Below are 21540 nucleotides of genomic sequence, written 5' to 3'. Positions count from 1 at the left end.
CTGCATTGGCAGGTGGGTTCTTTACCACAAGTGCCACTTGGGAGGCCCCCACCACCCTGTTAGGCAAGTCGTACTGTGTCCATTTCACAGATGAGAAACTTAAGGCTCTGCAGCTTTATTTAATTGTCCACCCAAGTAGGTGGCAAAGCTGGAATTGGAAACTCACTTCTGCCTGATGGCAAAACCCCAGCTCTTAACTCCCACAGAGCCTCTGGCTCTGAGGCTGACTGCGTGTCACCTTGGGAGTCTTCTCCCCAGGCCTCCTTCTGACCTTGCTGGTGGCTGTGGAGTTGGAACAAGCCTCTGGCTCTGAGTACCCTTCAACTGGCCTGAGGCCTGGGTTCTTTGGGGGGCAGAGGGCTGGTTGGGGGCTGAGAGGCCTCTCCAATGCCGGGTCCCCCAACACCTCCTTCCGCTTCCTCCCACACCACCAGGCGGCATGGCGCCTCTACTCCACCGACGCGAGCCGGGCCTACCTGACGGCCACCTGGTACTACTATGACAGCATCCTCCCATCCTTCAGGTAGACCCTCCCGTGGGGGGACGGGGAGGTGGGTGGCTGACAGTAATGCCCCTGAGGACAGATGGCTGGGACAGAGTCCTGGAGGCTGGGAAGGGGGTCATGGCTCCCATGGGAGGGGGTCATGGCTTCCTCTGGGGCTGGCTCTGCAGAGCCTGTGTAACCCAGAGCCTGGAGGGTCCTCTCTCCCACTCTGTTCTGCCAGGGAAGGTGGGGACATTGGACTCAGGGCTAAGCCCTGGTCCTGGCAGTCTACATGCCCCTCCCGGGCAGTTGCCCCTTGGGACAGAGCCCAGCCAGCTCGCTCCCCTCAGTCTGAGTCGGGGTCAGCGTTAGCCCTTGCAGTGGATAGAGACACTGGTGTGGGCAAGAATGTATGTGCCAGAGTCAGGTACTAAGACCCACCCCAGCACCCCTACAACATGCCTGCTTTTACTGTACCAAGCAGCAGCCTTAGGGCCCAAAGGCGGGTTTGTCCCACTGGCCCAAGCTGGGGTAAGACTGCATGGGGTGGCTCCACACAGGAGGTCATTAATAGCATCACCATGGTTCATGTGGCCAGGTGCGTGGCCACACCCTGGGGCAGGAATGAAGACCTTGGAGAGCGGCTCAGCCCTGGGGGCTGCGAGGGAGGCGGGGCCAGGCTGCAGTGCTCAGCATTTCTGCGGCTGCCTTTTTGCCGCATTAGTTCTCGCAGAGCAGCTGTTGCATGATCCCACTCACCCCCACACCTGGCTGCCCCCTCCGTGCTTCCTCAGCCTTAGGGGGCTTCTTAGGGGAGGAGCAGGAGAGAAGGGGCTGGGAAGGGGGCCTCCCAGAATCACACTGGCTCCCCCACCTCTCCACCTGGCAGAGGCAAGTGCCCACCCCAAAGACAGGGATGGTGGTTAGACTATTAATAGAAAGAGCCCTTCTTTCTAGAAGCAGTCCTCAGGACTCAAGGCCAGGCCCTGGGGAGTAGGGCAGGGGCTAGTTGGTTAGAAATATGTGTGAGATGGGAAGGAATGATTTGGGAGAGATGGTCTTGGGTCCTCTGGGGAGAGAGTCAGAGCTTGGTTGGCAAATTCTGGGTCCAGTGATCCTTCTGCTCCCTGGACCTCAGTTTCCTCATCCGTGCAATGGGAAGGCAAAGAGAGGCAAGAACTCTTTCTTGGGTTAGAGAAACAGGAGATGGCCTGGAGAGTTCAGAAGAAGCTGAGCCCTCAGTCTAGTCTCTGAGGACCCAGCGTGAGGGCTGCAGAAGGAAGTGGGCTGCCTATCAAGTCTCCCTCCTCAGCCTCAGTTTCCCCTAAAATCCAGTCAGATCTGGAGGGCAGGATTTCAGGGCTGCTGCTGGCCTCCAGGTGGGCAAGGGCAAGGCTCCTCCTACAGACGCTCTGCTTGCTGAGCAGAGAGTGAGGTGGATTTGAGGTCCCCACCTTCCCCCTTGGGAGGGTGCCCCCTAGTGGATCCCATTCAGCACAATCATACCCGGCATCCTTGAGGGTTTCCCAGGAGCTGAGAAGAGAGAAAGACAGAGGAAGGCTACTCTCCCATTCCCACCCTTGCCCATGTGGGCCTGGTGTGTTCGCTGAGCATCTCCAGACAGGCCGGGCCCGGGGGTAATCCATCAGGAGCTCAGAGTCCTCAGGTTGGGGGCGGTGCCAGGGCCCTGCCTGCCGCTGATGGCGCCCTCTCCTGCAGAGAGCTGGCCCTCTTGTTTGAGCACGTGCAACGGGCCCGCAACGGGGGCCTACGGCCCCTGGAGGTACGGCGGGCGCCGGTACCCGACGGAGCGCCCTCCCGTTACCCGCCCGTTGCCACCTGCCACCGGCCGGGCAGCGCCTCCTTCTGCCCTGGGGAAAGGTAGGGGCCCCCCGGGGCTGCCACCTCCTCTTGCTTCTCCTCCTCCTCTTCCATTCTCTGTCTCATCCTCTCTCGGACCTGTCTCCAGCCACTGTGTGGGTGTCTGGGCCTGTGCTGGGGACTCCCAGGCCTTGTCAGGAGGCCTGGGCAGTTGTCATCAGATGGCCTGACAGGTACAGACTGACGGTCTCTCTGGAAAGGCCAGAGTTGACTCACCGTTTTATCACCTGGGACTCCAGGGGCCTGAGTCGGGGAGATGTCCACACCATCCTTTCCCATCACCTCCTCCATTCATTCCATTGTCCTCTTTCTTTCTCTGTTTCCACATCCCCCTCACTCTTCCAATCCCTGCACCCCTATCCCTCCTGGGAAGCTGGAGAGAGGAGGAGGCCGCTGGCCACAGGTGCTTACGGCTCAGGTAATCGTGGGCACCGTCCCGGGGTATGAGGGCCGGGGCCCCACCTCCCCAGCATGTTCCTCGAGAAGGGGCTTGACCCTGAACTCGCCTCTTGGGAATGAGATGCCAGCTGGAAAGAGAGCTCTTGACTAGGAACTGCTGAAGGGCCTATGTAAACTCAACCAGTGACTAATGCTCTTGTCTTGTGCAAGCCTCGTCCGCAGCTTTGCTAATCCCAGAGCCTCCTCCTGGGATTCTCCCACAATGCCTTTCTTTCTTACGGAAGGACATTTTGCTGTCCTGACAATCTCTCTCCCCTTGACCTGCCTCTCCTGGAGCTTTTGCATCTTAAAAGAACAACGAAAGAACAACGCTTACCCCACATAAATGTTCATAAATAGTAGAATTTCAGGCATACTTGGATAAGGGAAGCCCACTAACTCACTGTATATGGGAAAGTGACTATTCCTACAGAGGTGTAGCTTTGAGGCCAAGGGTTCAATCCCACCCACACCCGTCATCATCCCCTGTCCTCTGCCCATTGGTTCGTTTTATTTCATCTTTGCATATCACCCCTGAATCAGTCAGGTGGACATTTGGACCTTGAGCCTCAAGTGTGATTCTGAGCCCCATGCCTAGAACAAGGGAGGGGAAAAGAGGTATACCACTCGGGGATCAGAAGGAGACGCTATGAAAGCCTCTGCTGCTTGGTGCTGTGTGTCCTTGAGAAAGTCATCAAGCCACTCTGAGCCTCAGGGTTCTGGGCAGAAAATTAGCAGTGTGAAGGCTGCTCAGGGGCTGATCTGGATTTCTGGGCTGAAAAGGCTCAAGGAACAGGGAAGAGGGGGTTCTGGTGCAGAGATTGCAGGGAGCAGAATTCCTTTCCTGGTCTCAGCGAGGGCAGTTCTGGCCAGGGGCTGAATAAGAAGTGGGTGAAGAGGGAGACCCCTCTAGGTCTCTGGGAGGAGGGGACGTGTGATTGACCAGGCCAGGCTGGAGGTCCCTGGAAGAGGGTCCACGGTGCAGCCCATGCATACTGTCTGTCACTATCTGAATGTCCCAGTGTTATCCCTGCCCCAACCCAACCACAGCAGACAGGCAGAAGCTCAGAAGTTTTGGCATTTGAGCAACCCTGCCCACAGCCTGAGCCAGGGCTCTTTGCAGCTTCAGTTCACTCTGGTGTCACTTTGCCTGAGTAGGAAGGTACCAGAAATGGAGATTATCCTGGACCCCAGCATCTGTACCACCTCCCACAGCTGCTCTGGGTCTCTGGGCCCCCCAAGGCCTAGGAACAGATGACCACTGAGGACTCGGCCATCACTGACTCCCAGCCTGTGTGTGTCTGCCCTGCAGTGTCTATGTGGCTGGGGCTCATGGTGATGGTGGTGGAGTATTCCTTATTCCCCAGACCCCAGGGGGCTGAACTGTGACTTCTAGGAGATTAGTGTGTGTGTGCTAAGTCACTTCAGTCATGCCCGACTCTTTGCGACCCCATGGATTATAGCCTGCTAGGCTCCTCTGTCCATGGGATTCTCCAGGCAAGAATATTGGAGTGGGTTGCCATGCCTGCCTCCAGGAGAATCTTCCTGACCTAGGGATCGAACCCACGTCTCTTATGTCTCCTCTATTGGCAGGTGGGTTCTTTACCACTAGCACCACGTGGGAAGCCCCCTAGGAGATTAGACAGCAGACCAAATGGCCAGATCCTTAATCTTGGCTGTCTGGCCCTGTGGGCTGGGTGCCCAAGACAGGACCACCCCCAACACACACACACACACACACACACACACAAACACACACACACACACACACACACACACACACACGGTTGGCCACAGCCTTAGTGGTGCTTGTGGATGGACCTAGGCTGAGCATGTTCCCAGGATGACAAGGACTTCCTGAGGGGTGGCTGTGCCAGAGTCAGCACCTCTCTCTGTGGGTTTTGCAATGAGACGCTAAGACAGTGGTTTTCAGAGCATGGTCCCCAACTTTCTCTGTGTCGGCATCCCATGGGACATTTGTTCATCATGCAGAGATACCTGGACCTCTCCCCAAGCCACGGAATGAGCATCTCTAGAAAAGAGGCACAGAATTCTGCATATTTAACATGCTCCCCATGAGATCCTTATGCAAAGCTGGAGAACCTCTGCCTTCTAGGCATGTGGGCTAGAGGATGATTCGAGGGGGGTCCTTCTCTCCCACCAGCCACAGGAGGCTGGCCCCATCCTGGCAGCTGCCCATGCTCTGCCCACCTGCCTCCTTCCCACTAACCTCTGTTGTGTCTTGTTCTCCACTTTCCAGCCAGATGTTTAGTAATAAACGGAGTTTCTTTCGGATCCACGCCAGCTGGAGACCGAGGTACCCCCTCGCCTGCTCCTCCTGTCCCCACTTCTCCTGGCCCCACCCAGTTCTGGGGCTGGAGAGGGAGACAGGATGGGCCAAGGACAAGGTGCATGTGCCTGCCGCCTGCCGTCTGCCTTGGGGCCCTGATGAGCCCCTCGCCTTCCTGGGGATGCTTCTGTCAGGTCTGAGGACCTGGGCTTGGTCCCCAGTCTATCAGGAGGGACACCTACAGGAGCCTTGGGATGAGTTCTGGCTCTGCTGCTGATGCTCCCCCACCCCAGCCTCGTGTGATCTTGGCCAGATTGCTTTCCTTTTCTGGACCTCAGTTTCCCATCTGTGGAATGGGCAGATTCAACTAGAGGCTCTCGGAGGGTCCTTCCCACTCTGACTTTTTCCAGGCCTTTAGCTTCCTGGCTCCGTACTGCCCACTGAGGTCCTAGCAGATGCCTGAAGGGGCTGGGGTTGGTGCCTCCTTCACCAACTCCAGAGCCCAGTTCTTTAGCCGCCTCACCACTACATTCCTTGGTACCTGCCCTGTGCCAGGCCCTGCACTAGGAGCATAAAACATGGTGCCTAGAGAGTTGCAAGGAGTAACCACCATGCGGTGTGAGCGACACAGCTCAAGGAGGAAGCAGGCGGTGGCAAACACCAAGGGGGGAGGTGAGAGAGCTCGGCTGCTGCAGCCCGTCGTGGAGGTCGGGAGCTAGAGCTGGCTCACAGAAGCCTCGTGAGAACCTCATTCTGTTGGCACTGCCTGGCAGCTGGGGCTTAAGAGTCCTGCGCATCCCAGAGTGCCTTGGCAGCCTTGTGGATTGGGGCGGGAGGGTGGGGGGCTGGGCCATGAGGAGGAGAGGGGTGGGCTCTCCAGAAGCAGAGTTTCTCAGAAATGTGGCTCCGTTCTGAATCTGGCTGGGGGCCTTGGGTGCAAGCCTTCTGTGCCTCCACTTCCTCAGATGTAAAATGAGGGTGATACTAGGATCTGTTTCCACTCAAACTGTGCCTGGCTTAGAGGAAGTGCTAGATAAATGTTGGCCTCACGCGACTTACTGTTATGGTATGCGCTTGGGAACCACCGCTGGAGGGAACACGCTGCAGGGTAAAGCCGAGGAAACTCTGGGTCAGCTGTCCCCCTTTGCAAGATTCCCTGGGCTCTGTGGGTGTGATGGGCAGGAAGGGCAAGGCCAGGGCTGTTTCCACAGTCTCCAAGAGAGGAGCTATATTCAGCATCAGAACAGGTACGCTGCCTCCGACCTCTGCGAGCCTGGTGTTTGGCGGGCAGATGGAGTGCTTAAAGAAATCCCTGTGGAAGTGAGCAGAGGGGTTGGGTCCAGCCAAGCAGTCAGAAGGCAGCATGTGCCCTGAGCTTGCCCTCTCTTACAGGGATGCCCCAGTTACGTTCACACACCTGTCCCCCAGCCACCAATGAGCTGAAATCACTGGCAGCACTGATGTTTGGGGCCAGAGAATTCCCTACTGTTGGAGGTTGCCCCGTGCATTGTTCAGCATGATTAACTGCATCCTTGGCCTCTACCTAGATGCTAGGAGCTCCTCCCTCCTCGTCCCAGGGAGACAACCAAAAATGTCTCCAGCCAGATGTCCCCTAGTGAGCAAAATAACCCCCCGCTGAGAATTACTGCCAGAGACCCTCTCCTGTTGGCTCCTCCCAGAGAAAGAACACAGCCTCTGAAGTCACAGAAAACTGGGTTCCAGTCCTTGTTCCATGCAGAGGAGCTCTGTGACCTTGGAAGCTTAGGCACCCCCTTCCATATCTGTAAAACAGGGGTGGTAACTATGGAACCCGCCACCCAACGTGGCTGAGAGCCGAAAAGGCTCAGGCAGTCGGCCCGGACCTTGTGTGCTCTTCTGATGTCCACTGTGTGCCAGGTTCCTTTCCATTTTCTTTGAGCTTTTAGGCTCCAGAGAGACTGATGTGAGCCATTTTCTGGGCCCTGCCCAAGGAGCTGGAATCCAGGGCCGCCGCTGGGGAAACAGCGCCTTCTTATACTGCAAAGGAGCCCAGGGTCTCTGGCTGGCTGGAAAGTTACAGAATCCCACAAGTCAGGCTAAAAGCTCCTGCAACCATCACAGAATCAGAGCTGGAGAGAGACCTTTCAAGACCTCTAGGGCAAGTGCCCACACCCCTTCCTTCATGAGTACTACTGAGTGCAAGCTCAGTATGGCTCGCACACTTCTCATGACAGGGAGGTCAGCCCCTTTCCCCAGAACAGCACTGGAGTGATGTGCCAGGCGCAGAGATCCAGGCTTCTGGGCCCTTGCCTGACTGCAGGGCCTTCTCTGCCCCTCTCTCTTCCTCTGCCCCTTGAAGGAGCGGAGGACAGACGGGGTGGTCGCACGGACTGGGTGGGGTGGTGGGTGCTTGCCAGCATGAGAAGAGCCTGAAGGAACTGCTCTGCAGAGGAAAGTTTGGGAGAGCCAACCTCAAACTTCAGTTGGAATCTTTGGTATGTGCTGAGGAAATCCTGGCCAGCCAACAGCATGATGGGTTGCGGGGAGCCACCCCATCCTTCCCTTCTGATATCCTCAGGGCCCCCATCCTTGTCCTATTCCCTTTCCCCTCTGGGCAGAGGTCCCTCCTCCTAAGGATGGCCCTACATACATCCCAGCTGCCTTCCCAATAGCACCTTCTGGGGCCTCCCTCCCCTCAGCACCTTGCTCTATATACTCCATCCCCTATGCCCGGGCATGGAGGACCCCGGTCCCCACTCAGCTCTGAAACTAGAATCTGTCTCCTGCTCAACCCTTGATCTGAAAGTCTCTGAAACCTGGTGACACAGTGTCCCCGCCTGGTCCCTGCCCCCGGCCCACATCAGAATTCCCCCAAGACTGGCTGGTGTTCTCCTGAGCTGGGGCCCCGGACATTCGAGGTGCAAGGGCCCCAAAGCTGTCTGAAGGGGGCCTTTCAAGTGGCAAACATGCAGGGTGGTGGTGGTGACATCTCCAGGAGGCCTCGGATGGGGACGTTTGGACAGGTCCCATTCAGACAGCGATAACACGGTCCTTGAACCTTTTGGACAGAGTTACTCTAGCAGGCACTGGGTACGCTGGGCCTGTCCTGGGGCACCCAAGGCCTCCCTTCACCTGTTGCTTCCAAGATTTGGAGGATAGGTGAGGAGTTTGGGTGTGGGAAGGGGAGTCTAAGGGCATACACAGATACATGCACGTGTCTTCACATGTACACAGACGTGTAGGTGCTGTTGAACTGCAGGCTCAGGAGGCAGTGGGAGGTCATGTGGGCAGGATGTCAGTCTGGGTGGACAGAGAAGAACAGGTTATAGACCTTCACTGGTTTGTGGGTGGGGCCCACCGGCATGGCCTGGGCATACATGTGGGCCCAGCAGCTAGACCCACAGGGCTAAGACCCCCAGCAGGCCAGGACATTGCACAGCTCCAGGCTGTGATTTCATTCACACAGAAATCTGAATGATGGAGACCTTTGGAATTTTGCAGTGCACTGCCTGTACAACTGTACCAAGTCCTAAGGCCCTGAGCTGACCAGGTGAGGTCAGATAGCTCCAGCGGTGGGCAAAGGAGGAAAATAGGTACACACACTGGCACCTGTGTGCATAGAAGCACAGACACGACACGCATACACGCACACACCCTCAGCTCCACACAGCCGGCCCGCGTGTACAGAGAGGAGCTGGGGGCCTAACCCAGCGTGCATGGCCGGGTGAGCTTCCCCGTCCCTCAGCAGCTTGTCTGTCCCGGAGGGGTCTCTGCCTCCGCTCCCCGCCCCCAGCCGGGCCAGGCCCAGCTCCCAGTCCTCTGTCTGCCTCTGACCCCCTTCTTGGGTTTCTGTCACTCTCTCCACTCTGCATCTGTCTCCTGTGCACCCTTATCTGCCCGGGCAGTGACGGGTGGGAGGTGGGGGTGGCGAGCGGAGTTGTTCAGACTGACCCTGGATTGGCTTCTCATAGGAGTCAGGGCCCCCCTTACCACACCCATGTCCCATCCTAGGAAGTCTCCTCTTGGAGGAGAGTCAGCCCCAGTAGCTGCCCCCAAGTCCCAAGTCAGCTGTGTCCCCACTGACACCTACCCCCAGCTGCAGCTAACTTGACTCTCTCCCCCATCCGACCTGCCCTGCCAGCAGCCGGATGGGCATCAAAGACCGCATCCGCATGGGCAGCTCCCAGCGGCGGACGGGCCCCTCCAAGCAGCACCTGGCACCTCCGCCGACGCCCACTTCCCCGAGTAGCGAGCAGGTGGGTGAGGCCAGCAGTCCCACCAAGGTACAGAAGAGCTGGAGCTTCAATGACCGCACCCGCTTCCGGGCCTCCCTGAGACTCAAACCCCGCACCTCGGCTGAGGGTGAGCCCCTGCGGGTGTGGGGCCAGGACCCGCTGAGGATGGCAGGGCGGGCCTGGAGTCTGGGCTGGGGGTGGGAACACTTGGTTCTAGTCCCAGCTTTGCAGCAGATTGAGCATCTTTGGGCACCAGTCTTCTGGTCTGTAAAATGGGCATCATAATACTTGCTTTGCTGGGCTCCAGGCTCTTTGAGAATCAGAGAAGAATATAGAGGTGGCATTTGGTAGTGGTTAAGAGCATAGGCTTTGCTGGATAGGAGGGGAGTTTGGGACAGAATGGATACAAGTATATATATGGCTGAGTTGTTTGAAACTATCACAACATTGTTAACTGGCTATATGAAGTTGCTTCAGTCATGTCTGACTCTTTGTAACCCTATGGACTGTAGCCAGCCAGGCTCCTCTGTCCATAGCGTTCTCCAGGCAAGAATACTGGAGTGAGCTGCCATGCCCTCCTCCAGGGGATCTTCCTGACCCAGCGATCGAACCAGAGTCTCTTACGTCTCCTGCTCTGGCAGGTGTTCTTTACCACCAGCACCACCTAGGAAAACGCCAATATTTAGAAAGAGAGAAAAAGCAAAAAGATTGGGGAACACATGTACACTCGTGGCAGATTCAAGTCAATGTATGGCAAAACCAAGACAATATTGTAAAGTAAAATTAATTAAAAAAAATAAAAAAACGTGACAAGAACAAAAGAAAAAAAAAGAAAAAAGAGCACAGGCTTTGGAGCCAGGCTGCCTGGGTTTGAATCCTGGCTTTATCATTTATCTTGGGCAGGTAACCTAATCTCCCTGGGCTTCATTTTCCACGTCTATAAAATGGGGACAGTGATCACATCTACTTCCTAGGATTGTTGTGAGGATTATATAAGATTATCCACAGTAGGTGAACAGAAGAGTTCGGGAATATAGTAAGTGCTCATCAAAAGCTAGCAGCCTTACAAACATGCTCTGAAAGGAGCGGGAGGCCATCCGTGCTGAAGAGAGCCCTGACTGTGCACAGCCCCACTCTGGATTATCTTGTGTACTTCTCTTAGCAATAGCAGGGTTGTGTCTATCCCCATTGTACGGATGGGCAGACTGAGCTCTCTCAGCAAGGAAATGGCAGAGCTGATATCCCTAAGCAGGTCTGTCCAACTCCGTAGCCCATGCTCCCCACCCTGCCCGTTTGCTGGCCCAGCCTGTGGGTATGAGGCTGTGAGCCTGGTGGGGGCTGCATTTAGAGAGGTGGCTTTTTGGAGTTCCAGCTCTGTTCCTGACTTCCACTGTGACCTGGGTAAGCTACTGCCCTTTCCTGTGCCTCGGTGTCCTCTTCTGAAAAACAGAGGATTGGACCAGATTCCCTGGAAGACTTCTCCCAGCTCTGACATGCTTCAGGCCCCTGGGTGGTGGTGGGGGCGGGGGTGTAGAGGGGGGTGGACAAGGATGGAGGTTAGGGACAGGAACTTTGGAGGGAGGGGCCCCAGCCATACTGCCTCTGTCTGTGCTGTATCAATCCCCCACCATGCTGCTGGCTGACCACTCTCTTGGCCCTTTCTTGGAAAGTTACGGAACTCCACAAACCAGTCTTTTGGGGGTGCTGGTACCTGGGCCCTGGTTGGTACCCAGGGCCTCCTCTTTCCTGCCAAGAAACTGCCTGACCTCCCCACCCTTTGGCCCCAGTGGGGCCAGGACAGCATCACCTGTCTGTGCAGTGCTGGGCACCAGCCTTGGAGAAGCCGTTTCTCTCATCCCGGGAGAACGACTTGCTTTAGAGGCTTCCTCCATAGCAGAGCTGGGGCTGGGAGCCCGCCCTTTGATTCCCTCTTGGGTGAAGGAAAAGGCTGATGTGCGAGAATGCACAGACGCCTCAAACCCTGTGTCACTGTCCTGCATGGTGGAGCCAGTGGGACTTCCTCCAGGGCTGTGTGCAACTTGCCCCAGGCCAGACCAGATGCGCCCTAAAGTGGCTCCTACTCACCGGCCACCAGGCAGATGTGTACACAGGGGAGATGGGCCTGCAGGCGTTCCCCCTGGGTAGGGCAGCTAGGAGGTGAGAACCTGGTCTGCTTGTGCCCCCAGGAAGGCTCTGGGCCCTTCCTGGGGCTCTGTCTTCCTCTCTGTACCCCTCAGGGTGGTGGTAGGGGTTGCAAGCACTCCCTTCTGCCACCGCCACCTGGGCCCCTTGCTCCTGACTTTTCAGAGGGCCCCTCGGAGGAAATGGTGGAGGAGAAGAGCTACCAGTGCGAACTCACTGTGGATGACGTCATGCCTGCTGTGAAGATGGTCATCCGCTCTGTCAGGTGAGACTGAAGCAGGAGGTGGGCCACCCACTGCTGCTCCCCATCTGGGGTCTGCCTTTGTGGCCAGGCTTGGCCTAATTCCTGGCATACCAGCTGCTGCCTGCCTGGCACCCTCAACAATGCTGGCTGGTGGGGTCCCTGGAGAGTAGGTGGGGTGGGGAGGTGGCATATGGCTCCCGGCTGGGTTGGTGCAGACTCATCATGTCGGGAGGGCTGGTCAGGTGGGGCAGTGGGCATGGCTGCCCACCACAGTCCCTCTACTCACACTACAGTCTTCTCCCTGCTTCTCTCCCTGTATGTCAGGCTGCCTCCTCTTTCTCTCTCTCTCCCTCCAGCTGTGTATCAGCATTTGCCTGGCTCTCCCTAGGTCTCTGTCTTAGAGGCAGTTTCACCCCATCTCTGTGTCTAAGTCTTATGCCCCTCTTGCCTCTGTGACTCAAACTTACTGTCTTCCCTCGGGAGTCTTGACCTCAGCCTGTCTGTTTCCCCCAGGATTTCCTCTAGAGCCATACTGTTCAAACCACAGGTCACAACAGTTTGAAGTCAACTTAGTGAAATCAATTTAGTGGTCAGCATTCAAAAAAGAAAAAAGAAAGTATCAGAGTACATCCTTCATAGTAAGAATTAATGTTTATGAAACTTCTATTTCAGTTATGTGTGTGTGTTTATACTAGTTTCTATGAACTATTTCTTATCGTAGTTCTTGGTCAAAAAGTTTGAAAGCCCCTGTCCTCCTGGCTTCACTGGCTGTCTCCCTTAACAGTTCAGTGGGGACCAGAGTCCCTGAGCTCTTTAGCCATGTAGCCACGGATCTGGCTCCCAAACTCCTTGGAATGGAGTTCCAGCCTAATCTCTGTAGCTCCAGTTTCACCCCTAGGCCTTCCAGACTCACCGCCCCCCTCTCTTCCATGGCTGATTCACCTGTCTGCAAGCCTCTTTCCTCTGTGTTTCTTTTAAATCAGTCATCTGGACACCCCGTCTCCCAGAGAGTCTAAGGCCTCTCTCCCCACCCCTCTTTTATGCATCCTGTCTCTCCCCTCCAAGGGACCAGCTTCTGCAACACAGCACCTGAGTGTCCCCCTGGCCCAAGTCAGCTCTCCTTGGCCCCTCACACCCAGCACGCCCCAGTCCTGCTCCTCCTCCCATGACCCCATGTCAGGCAGTGACACCATCATCCACCCTGTGCCCCAGGCCATGGGGGTCATCCTGGACTCAGACTCGGAAGCCTTTCAGGCCCCTCTCCCGCACTGCTCACAGCTGTTCTGTATCTCCACCCCACTGCCCACCCCCGCCCCCCCAGCTCAGGCTCATCCCCTGGAGTGGGTCTTCCTGCCTGGCACTCTGCCCCTCCAGGACATCCTCTACCCACACAGGTGGACAGAGGGTGGTCATGCTAAAGCAAGAGTAAACCGCACGGCCCCTTCCCTACAACCCCAGCCTCCCATTGCCCAATCTCTGCCAGGGATGCTGGGATCTTCAGAATAACCCCTCACCCCACCTCTCATTGATTAACCCCTTTCCTTCACATCCTGTTCTGGCTACTTTGGACAGACTCTCACTCACACACCTCCATGCCTGTTTGTGTCCCCAAAGCCTCTCTTCATGCCCCTCCTCTTGCCCGGGGACTGGAAGGGATCTCTTCTCAAGATATCTCCTGACCCTCCCAGCCAAGCTCTCCCTTCTCGTGGTCCCCAGTCCTCTTTCTCCACTCCTTGACATGGCCCTCATCGCCCCGTAATTGTCTGTGTCCTCTTCGTCTCCCACCCCAGACCAGTGCTGAGACCAGGGATTGTACCTGATGCCCTTTGGGGTGTCCAGCGTCCAGCATAGGAGTGCTAACAGGCATATGCAAAAATGTCTTCCCCTAAGCTGTCCTTAGCAGCAGTGTTCACAGGTGCCTCCCTTGTGTCCCACCCAGCAGAGAGAAACGGGGCCCAGTCCCGGCCCTCCCAGTGACTGCCTATCAAAGAAGAACAAACAAACTCAGGAGGCTGGGGCAGGAGCATGGTGAGGAGGGAGGGAGGCCCAAGACTCAGCTGTGGCTGTCTGCGGTGGCCCAGGCAGGAGGTGGCCTCCTGCCAGACAAGGTAGCAAAGGACAGCGAGGCGGCTGGAGAAGAATGCATGTCCTCTGAGACTCCCTATCCCCACAGGATCCTGAAGTTCCTGGTAGCCAAAAGGAAATTCAAGGAGACTCTGCGACCGTACGACGTGAAGGACGTCATTGAACAGTATTCAGCAGGGCACTTGGACATGCTGGGCCGGATCAAGAGTCTGCAGGCTCGGTGGGTGAACCGGGCCGGGGACGGGGGAGCGGGGCAGGACCGCCGCGCCGCCAGTTCCCGCCGGGGGTCCGCGGAGCCCCTCTGCGGGTGCCCGAACGCAGTCCTGAGCGCCCCCTAGGGGCCGCGGCGGGAGCTGGCGTTTCTCGCTTGCAGCGCATTGCAGCGGGAGCCTGCCACCCGCACCTGTTACTGAACCTGAAAGGGAAAGAGTAGTGTTAGTCGCTCAGTCGTGGCCGACTCTGCAACCCCATGGACTGTAGCCCATTAGGCTCCTCTGTCCATGGCGTTTCCCAGGCAAGAACGCTGGAGTGGGTTGCCGTTTCTTTCCCCAGGGAATCTTCCCCACCTAGGGATTGAACCTGGGTCTCCTGCGTTGCAGGTCGACTCTTCACCATCTGAGGCACCAGGGAAGCCTTACTGAACCTGAAGCGAACCCTAGCGACCTGCTCGGTTCAAGGACGTCTTTAGATGACTGCTTTCTCGTCCTAAAATAATAGGCTCAAAATAATCAGTGACTGCCCGTCCACCGCCCCCCAGCATCTCCTAATAGAATAGGCAAATTGTCTTCAGTGCTGCTCACCTCTTGCCTCTGGAATCCTCCTCCAACACCTCTTCTCTCTGCCCAGCGTGTAGGAAGATTCCCACACCAAGAACCCAATCACCTACACCTCGCCCTTTTCCTCTTGTGGCCTGCATTTTCACTGCCCATTCATTTGTTCTCTCAAGAAATAGTCACAGGGCATTTATTTGTTACTTGCCAGACAGTGGGGATATGGTGGAAAACAAATGGCCTCTGCTTCATGGAGCTCTCATTCCAGTGGAAGAACAGATGATAGTAAGTGAAACCAGAACATGTCAGATGATGATAAAGGCTAAGAAGAAAAATAAGGTTAGGGTGTTCAGATTTGTGATTTTTAAATAGGCAAGAAGGTGACATTTGAGAAAAAAAAATTGAAGGTGAGGCAAATAGTCCCATGATTGTGGTTTGTTTAAAATAGTTTCCAGAGGGAATAGCAAGTGCAAAGGTTTTGAGATGGGCAGGTGTCTGGGGTGATGTTTTAGGAACAGCAAGCAGCCCAGCGTGCCTGTCCTGGCATGAGGAAAGCAGGAGATGAGGTTAGCAGGCTAATAGCACTTAGACTGTATAAAGCTCTGGGGGCCACTGCAAAGATGTTGGCATTTATCCAGAGGAATATGCAAGCATTGGAGGGCTTTGAACAAAGGACAGACGCAATCTGAGGTATATTTTAAAAGGATCATCCTAGGTGCTATGTTGAGGATGGCCTATAGGGGACTAGGATGGAAACAGGGAGACCAGTGAGGGGGCTAATTCAGATGTGCAGGCAAGAGATGATGGTGGTGTGGACCAGGTGGCAGCAATTAAGGTGAGGCAAAATGGTCAGATTGTCGATATGTTCTGAAAGTAGAGCTGACAGTATTTTCAGATAGGGTGTAAGAGGAAAAAGAGAGACAGAGAATCAAGGATAAAGCCAAAGTTTTTGGCTTAAGCAAGAGGAAAAAGTTGCTGTTTATTGACATGGGGAAAGTCAATGAGTGGAGCAAGTTTCGATCAGGAAAGCTGGGATATGCTGGGTTTGTGATGCCCATCAGACAGCTAAATGGAGTGTGGATCTGGCAGAGGAGTGTGGAGTTTGGAGGAGAGGTATGGGCTGGAGATATAGATTTGGTGTCAACCGTGTATAGAGGAATGGAAAATCTGGAACTGAAGACATCATTTAGTGAGTGAGAGTAAATAGATGAAAAAAAAGTCGTCCTAGGAGTGAGCTCTGGGTCCTGAAATGTTAAGACGTTGTGGAGATAAAGGAGGAACCAGCAAAGGAGACTGAGAAGGAGAGGTGAGTGACGTAGGAGAACTGGGTGAAAGTGATGTTTGGGAATCCAAATGAAGAACCTGCAGAAAGAAGGGGGGATCCGATGTGCCAGGTACTGCTAACAGGTGACATAGTGAGCTAACATAGTGAGGGCTGAGAATCGAATTTAGCAACATGGAAGTCTTTTGGTATCTTGACAACTGTGGTTTTGGTGAAATGGTGGGAATGAAAGCCTGATTAGAGAGGTTTTAGAAAGGCAGAAAAGAGAAATTGAAGATAGAGGGTAGGGATAACACTTTCAAGCATGTCTCTGTAAAGGGGAGCAGAAAGGTAACGTGGGACCAGCTTCCGCCTTGTCCCCCTTATAACTCACATCCCCACTTGTGTCTCTCCCTCATCCCAGTCCACCGTTTCCTACCTGTGCTTCCATCAGGCAGCTGTTTTACTTGTCGTGTTTGTGGGTGGTGGCTCTGCTCCCCTGGTCAAAGCAGCGACTGGGCACTTCCATTAAACTTGGTCTCTCCATTCAGTTCAGTTCAGTTCAGTTCAGTCACTCAGTCGTGTCCGACTCTTTGTGACCCCATGAATTGCAGCACACCAGGCCTCCCTGTCCATCACCAACTCCTGGAGTTCACCCAAATCCATGTCCGTCGAGTCGGTGATGCCGACTCATCTCATCCTCTGTCTCATCTCATCCTCGGTCGTCCCCTTCTCCTCCTGCCTCCAATCCCTCCCAGCATCAGAGTCTTTTCCAGTGAGTCAGCTTTTCACATGAGGTGGCCAAAGTATTGGAGTTTCAGCTTCAACATCAGTCCTTCCAAAGAACAACCAGGACTGATCTCCTTTAGGATGGACTGGTTGGATCTCCTTGCAGTCCAAAGGACTCTCAAGAGTCTTCTCCAACACCACAGTTCAAAAGCATCAATTCTTCGGCGCTCAGCTTTCTTCACAGTCCAACTTTCACATCCATCCATGACCACTGGAAAAACCTTAACCTTGACCATCTGGACCTTTGTTGACAAAGTAATGTCTCTGCTTTTGAATATGCTATCTAGGTTGGTCATAACTTTCCTTCCAAGGAGTAAGCGTCTTTTAATTTCATGGCTGCAATCACCTTCTGCAATGATTTGGGAGCCCAGAAAAATAAAGTCAGCTGCTGTTTCCACTGTTTCCCCATCTATTTCCCATGAAGTGATGGGACCAGATGCCATGATCTTAGTTTTTTGAATGTTGAGCTTTAAGCCAACTTTTTCACTCTCCTCTATCATTTTCATCAAGAGGCTCTTTAGTTCTTCACTTTCTGCCATAAGGGTGGTGTCATCTGCTTATCTGAGGTTATTGATATTTCTCCCAGCAATCTTGATTCCAGCTTGTGCTTCCTCCAGCCCAGCATTTCTCATGATGTACTCTGCATAGAAGTTCAATAAGCAGGGTGACAATATACAGCCTTGACGTACTTCTTTTCCTATTTGGAACCAGTCTGTTGTTCCATGTCCAGTTCTAACTGTTGCTTCCTGACCTGCATACAAGTTTCTCAAGAGGCAGGTCAGGTGGTCTGGTATTCCCATCTCTTTCAGAATTTTCCACAGTTGATTGTGATCCACACAGTCAAAGGCTTTGGCATAGTCAATAAAGCAGAAATAGATGTTTTTCTGGAACTCTCTTGCTTTTTCCATGATCCAGCGGATGTTGGCAATTTGATCTCTGGTTCCTCTGCCTTTTCTAAAACCAGCTTGAACATCGGGGAGTTCACGGTTCACGTATTGCTGAAGCCTGGCTTGGAGAATTTTAAGCATTACTTTACTAGCATGTGAGATGAGTGCAATTGTGCGGTAGTTTGAGCATTCTTTGGCATTGCCTTTCTTTGGGATTGGAATGAAATCTGACCTTTTCCAGTCCTGTGGCCACTGCTGAGTTTTCCAAATTTGCTGGCATCTTGAGTGCAGCACTTTCACAGCGTCATCTTTAGGATTTGAAATAGCTCAACTGGAATTCCATCACCTCCACTAGCTTTGTTCATAGTGATGCTTCCTAAGTCCCACTTGACTTCACATTCCAGGATGTCTGGCTCTAGCTGAGTGATCACACCATCGTGATTATCTTGGTCATGAAGATCTTTTTTGTACAGTTCTTCTGTGTATTCTTGCCACCTCTTCTTAATATCTTCTGCTTCTGTTAGGTCCATACCATTTCTGTCCTTTATCGAGCCCGTCTTTGCATGAAATGTTCCCTTGGTATCTCTAATTTCTTGAAGAGATCTCTAGTCTTTCCCATTATATTGTTTTCCTCTATTTCTTTGCACTGTTCAGTTAGGAAGTCTTTCTTGTCTCTTCTTGCTTTTCTTTGGAACTCTGCATTCAGATGGGTATATCTTTCCTTTTCTCCTTTGCTTTTTACTTCCCTTCTTTTCACAGCTATTTGTAAGGCCTCCTCAGACAGCCATTTTGCTTGTTTTTGCATTTCTTTTCCATGGGGATGGTCTTGATCCCTGTCTCCTGTACAATGTCACTAACCTCCGTCCATAGTTCATCAGGCACTCAGATCTAGTCTATCAGATCTAGTCCCTTAAATCTATTTCTCACTTTCACTGTATAATTATAAGGAATTTGATTTAGGTCGTACCTGAATGGTCTAGTGGTTTTCCCTACTTTCTTCAATTTAAGTCTGAATTTGGCAATAAGGAGTTCATGATCCCAGCCACAGTCAGCTCCCGGTCTTGTTTTTGCTGACTGTATAGAGCTTTTCCATCTTTGGCTGCAAAGAATATAACCAGTCTGATTTCCGTTTTGACCATCTGGTGATGTCCACGTGTAGAGTCTTCTCTTGTGTTGCTGGAAGAGCAAACTGGCCCCCTCTCTCAGATGGCCTCCTCCCACCCAAGTGAATGTCTCCCCTTTAAGAAGGCAAGCTCGAATTCTTGTAGGAAAGCGTGGTGGCCAGTGTCTGGATCCTTTGACAGTTCCCTTTCCCCACAGGGTGGACCAGATTGTCGGCCGGGGCCCTGGGGACCGGAAAGCCCGGGAGAAGGGTGACAAAGGGCCCTCCGATACTGAGGTGGTGGATGAAATCAGTATAATGGGACGTGTGGTCAAGGTGGAGAAGCAGGTGAGTGTGGGATGGAGTTTCGCTGGTGTGGGGAAGCTAACCGTCGACTGAGAAGCTCTGGAAGGCCCCCGGGTTAGGCCCAAGGGGAGGGTCTGCTTCTCAGAGCTTCAGCCCAGAGCACCAGAACTGCAGGCCGGAGCCGGGCCCACGCATCCGCTGGGAGGTGGACCCCGCCCCACAGAAGGTCTGCCTCCCAGAAGGCCCGCCGGCTCCTGCTAAACGACACCGATAAACCAACCCTCTCCGGCCAAGCCCCGCCCTAGGCTGCTAGCCTCTCAGATAAGCCCAAGTCCCACCTACTTCATTTAACGCTGCCTCACTTGTCTCTCTTGATCATCTGGACTATCCCAACCCGTCACAACTAAATTTCGTTGCGGGGGTGGGTGGGTGGATGGGAATAAACCCCAGGTTCCCAGCTTCGTTCCGCCCTCCGGCCGAGTTCCACCTTTCCTGTCGCACCTCCTCCCGGAGGAGTCTCGCCACCCAGATGCGACCCTCCCAGGGCAAGCCCCGCCCCCGGCCGCGCCCCGCCCCCAAGTCCCGGCCAGGCCCCGCCTCCAGCCGCGCCCCGCCCCCAAGTCCCGGCCAGGCCCCGCCTCCAGCCGCGCCCCGCCCCCAAGTCCCGGCCAGGCCCCGCCTCCAGCCGCGCCCCGCCCCCAGGTGCAGTCCATCGAGCACAAGCTGGACCTGCTGCTGGGCTTCTACTCGCGCTGCCTGCGCTCGGGCACCTCGGCCAGCCTGGGCACCGCGCAAGTGCCGCTCTTCGACCCCGACATCACCTCCGACTGCCACAGCCCTGCGGACCACGAGGACATCTCCGTCTCCGCGCAGATGCTCAGCATCTCTCGCTCTGTCGGCACCAACATGGACTGAGGGTCTTCTCAGGGGCGGGGCCGCACACGGCCAGCCCCTCGGCCTGGCTCGCGGACCCGCCCCTAGGCCTCCGGACTCCTCTCTTACTTGAACTCGCTCCCTCGTGGGGAGAGAGGCCACATGCAGTATTGAGCTGTCTGGGTGGGCGAAATACCCGACGTGGGTGCCAGCGACCCGCTCCACCTCAGGAGCGAGAGATGCCAGGCCGCATGGAGGGCAGCAGAGGCGGCTGCCCGGCGGCCTCTGGGTCCCCCAGTGCCCTGCCCATTCCATCAAGGCCCGACAGGGCCTGCCTGGCAGGGGCACTGCCCCTGGAGTGGGAACAGGGCGCTGGGGCCCTGGGCCCTGACCCAGCTTCCAGCTATGCAAGGTGAGGTCTTTGGCCCGCCCTTCGGACAGAGCAGGGAGGCCTTCCCGCCAAGACCCCACTCCACTTGGGGGTGGGCCCACGGTGCCCACACAGGTACCCATAAGCACAGGAGCCTGCCGCTAGGCAGGTGGGCACCATATATGCAAACCATGTGAAATATGCAACTTTGGGGACCCCCATGGGGTCCCTCTGCCCCTCCCTCCCTGGGAGATGGGCGCCCAGCGGTAGCTGGTCTCAGGCTGCTTGGCTATGACCCCCGTCCCTGATCTCTGGCTCATCAACCCCGCTTCTCCCCTCCCAGCATGGGGCCTATTTCTCCCTTGCCTCCCCAAGGGCAGTGCCTGGGCCTTTCTTCCCATTTGCAAGTGTCCACTCCCAGGGGCTCCCTCTTCCTGCCAATGTTCACTCCCCTCCGGCCCTAGGCACCTCTGACAGCATAACTGTCTGTGTTCTGCCCTCAAATCTCCCAGACAGTGCTCCCACGGTCAGACAAACATGTCCCTACAGTTTCCCCAGACACACAGGTAGCCTCTCAGCATTCACGCTGACAAAGACAATTACCTACACCTGGGGACTTCAGCACAGAGCCACTCAGCATTTGCTGGGTCTCTGCAGCTGAGGCCAGTAGCCTAGTCTTGCGGAGTGATGTCCACTCCTACCAACCCCATCCAGGTAGGAGAGGGAGCTCTCACATGACCCCAGGGCTCTCCGGGCCCCACCCCAGAGCTTTACCAACTTCCCTTTCTCAAGAAGATTTATTCCTCACAGGTCCAGGAGCCCTAACTGCTGCCTCTGTCTATCCCTAAGGGCCCTCCTTGGTATCCCCACAGCACAACTCAAGGCTAGGCCTCTTGGGGCCTGGACAGCCCTGGAAAGCCCCCAGGCCCTTCCCCAGGGTGGTTGTCAGGCCCGCTTCTATCTAGGCTTGCCCTGCTCCTAGTTGCTCTAACTCCTGGAGAGAATAACAATACGTCAAGCAAGTACCATTCATCAGGCACCAACTGTGCATACAGCGCTCACACGCACTGCTTCCCCCTCCTTCCTTACCCACCCTCTTCCCTTCAGTTGGCAGCCCCCTTACTGCATAAGCCCCCACCCACTGCAGGCCCCCTTTGGTATCCCTACCGCTTTGTCCCTCTTCTGCAAAGCCAATGCGGGTGGCAGGAGGGTGACGGGGAGTGGACCAATGGTGACCCTCTGTGGGGCACCCGGGAATAAGGGGCTCAGGCCCAGCTGCCTGCATCTCACGACTGGGGACCTGCATGCACCAGCACCAGGGCTGGGGTTGGACCTTGCTCAGCCCCCAGGTGCCCAGCCCCTGCCCCCACATGCCCTCTGCATGTGACCATCATGCCCTGGATG

At 55.2% G+C, this 21540-nt stretch overlaps 1 protein-coding gene across 1 annotated transcript in view; it reads left to right on the top strand.

Annotated features, from left to right (window-relative positions):
* Nucleotides 1-19950, top strand: part of KCNQ4 (potassium voltage-gated channel subfamily Q member 4) — a 57247-nt gene extending 37297 nt beyond the window's left edge. Inside the window, exons 8-14 of the mRNA XM_052637073.1 lie at nt 435-523; nt 2204-2365; nt 9214-9434; nt 11615-11714; nt 13867-13998; nt 18806-18935; nt 19596-19950. Coding sequence (XP_052493033.1) covers nt 435-523; nt 2204-2365; nt 9214-9434; nt 11615-11714; nt 13867-13998; nt 18806-18935; nt 19596-19808 — 1047 coding nt within the window. The 3' untranslated portion in view covers nt 19809-19950. The remainder of the gene's footprint in view (nt 1-434; nt 524-2203; nt 2366-9213; nt 9435-11614; nt 11715-13866; nt 13999-18805; nt 18936-19595) is intronic.
* The last annotated feature ends 1590 nt before the right edge of the window (nt 19951-21540 follow it).

This window comes from Budorcas taxicolor, chromosome 3, assembly GCF_023091745.1.
Source record: "Budorcas taxicolor isolate Tak-1 chromosome 3, Takin1.1, whole genome shotgun sequence".
NCBI classification, from domain to species: domain Eukaryota; kingdom Metazoa; phylum Chordata; class Mammalia; order Artiodactyla; family Bovidae; genus Budorcas; species Budorcas taxicolor.
This window is presented reverse-complemented; position numbering and strand designations above follow the sequence as displayed.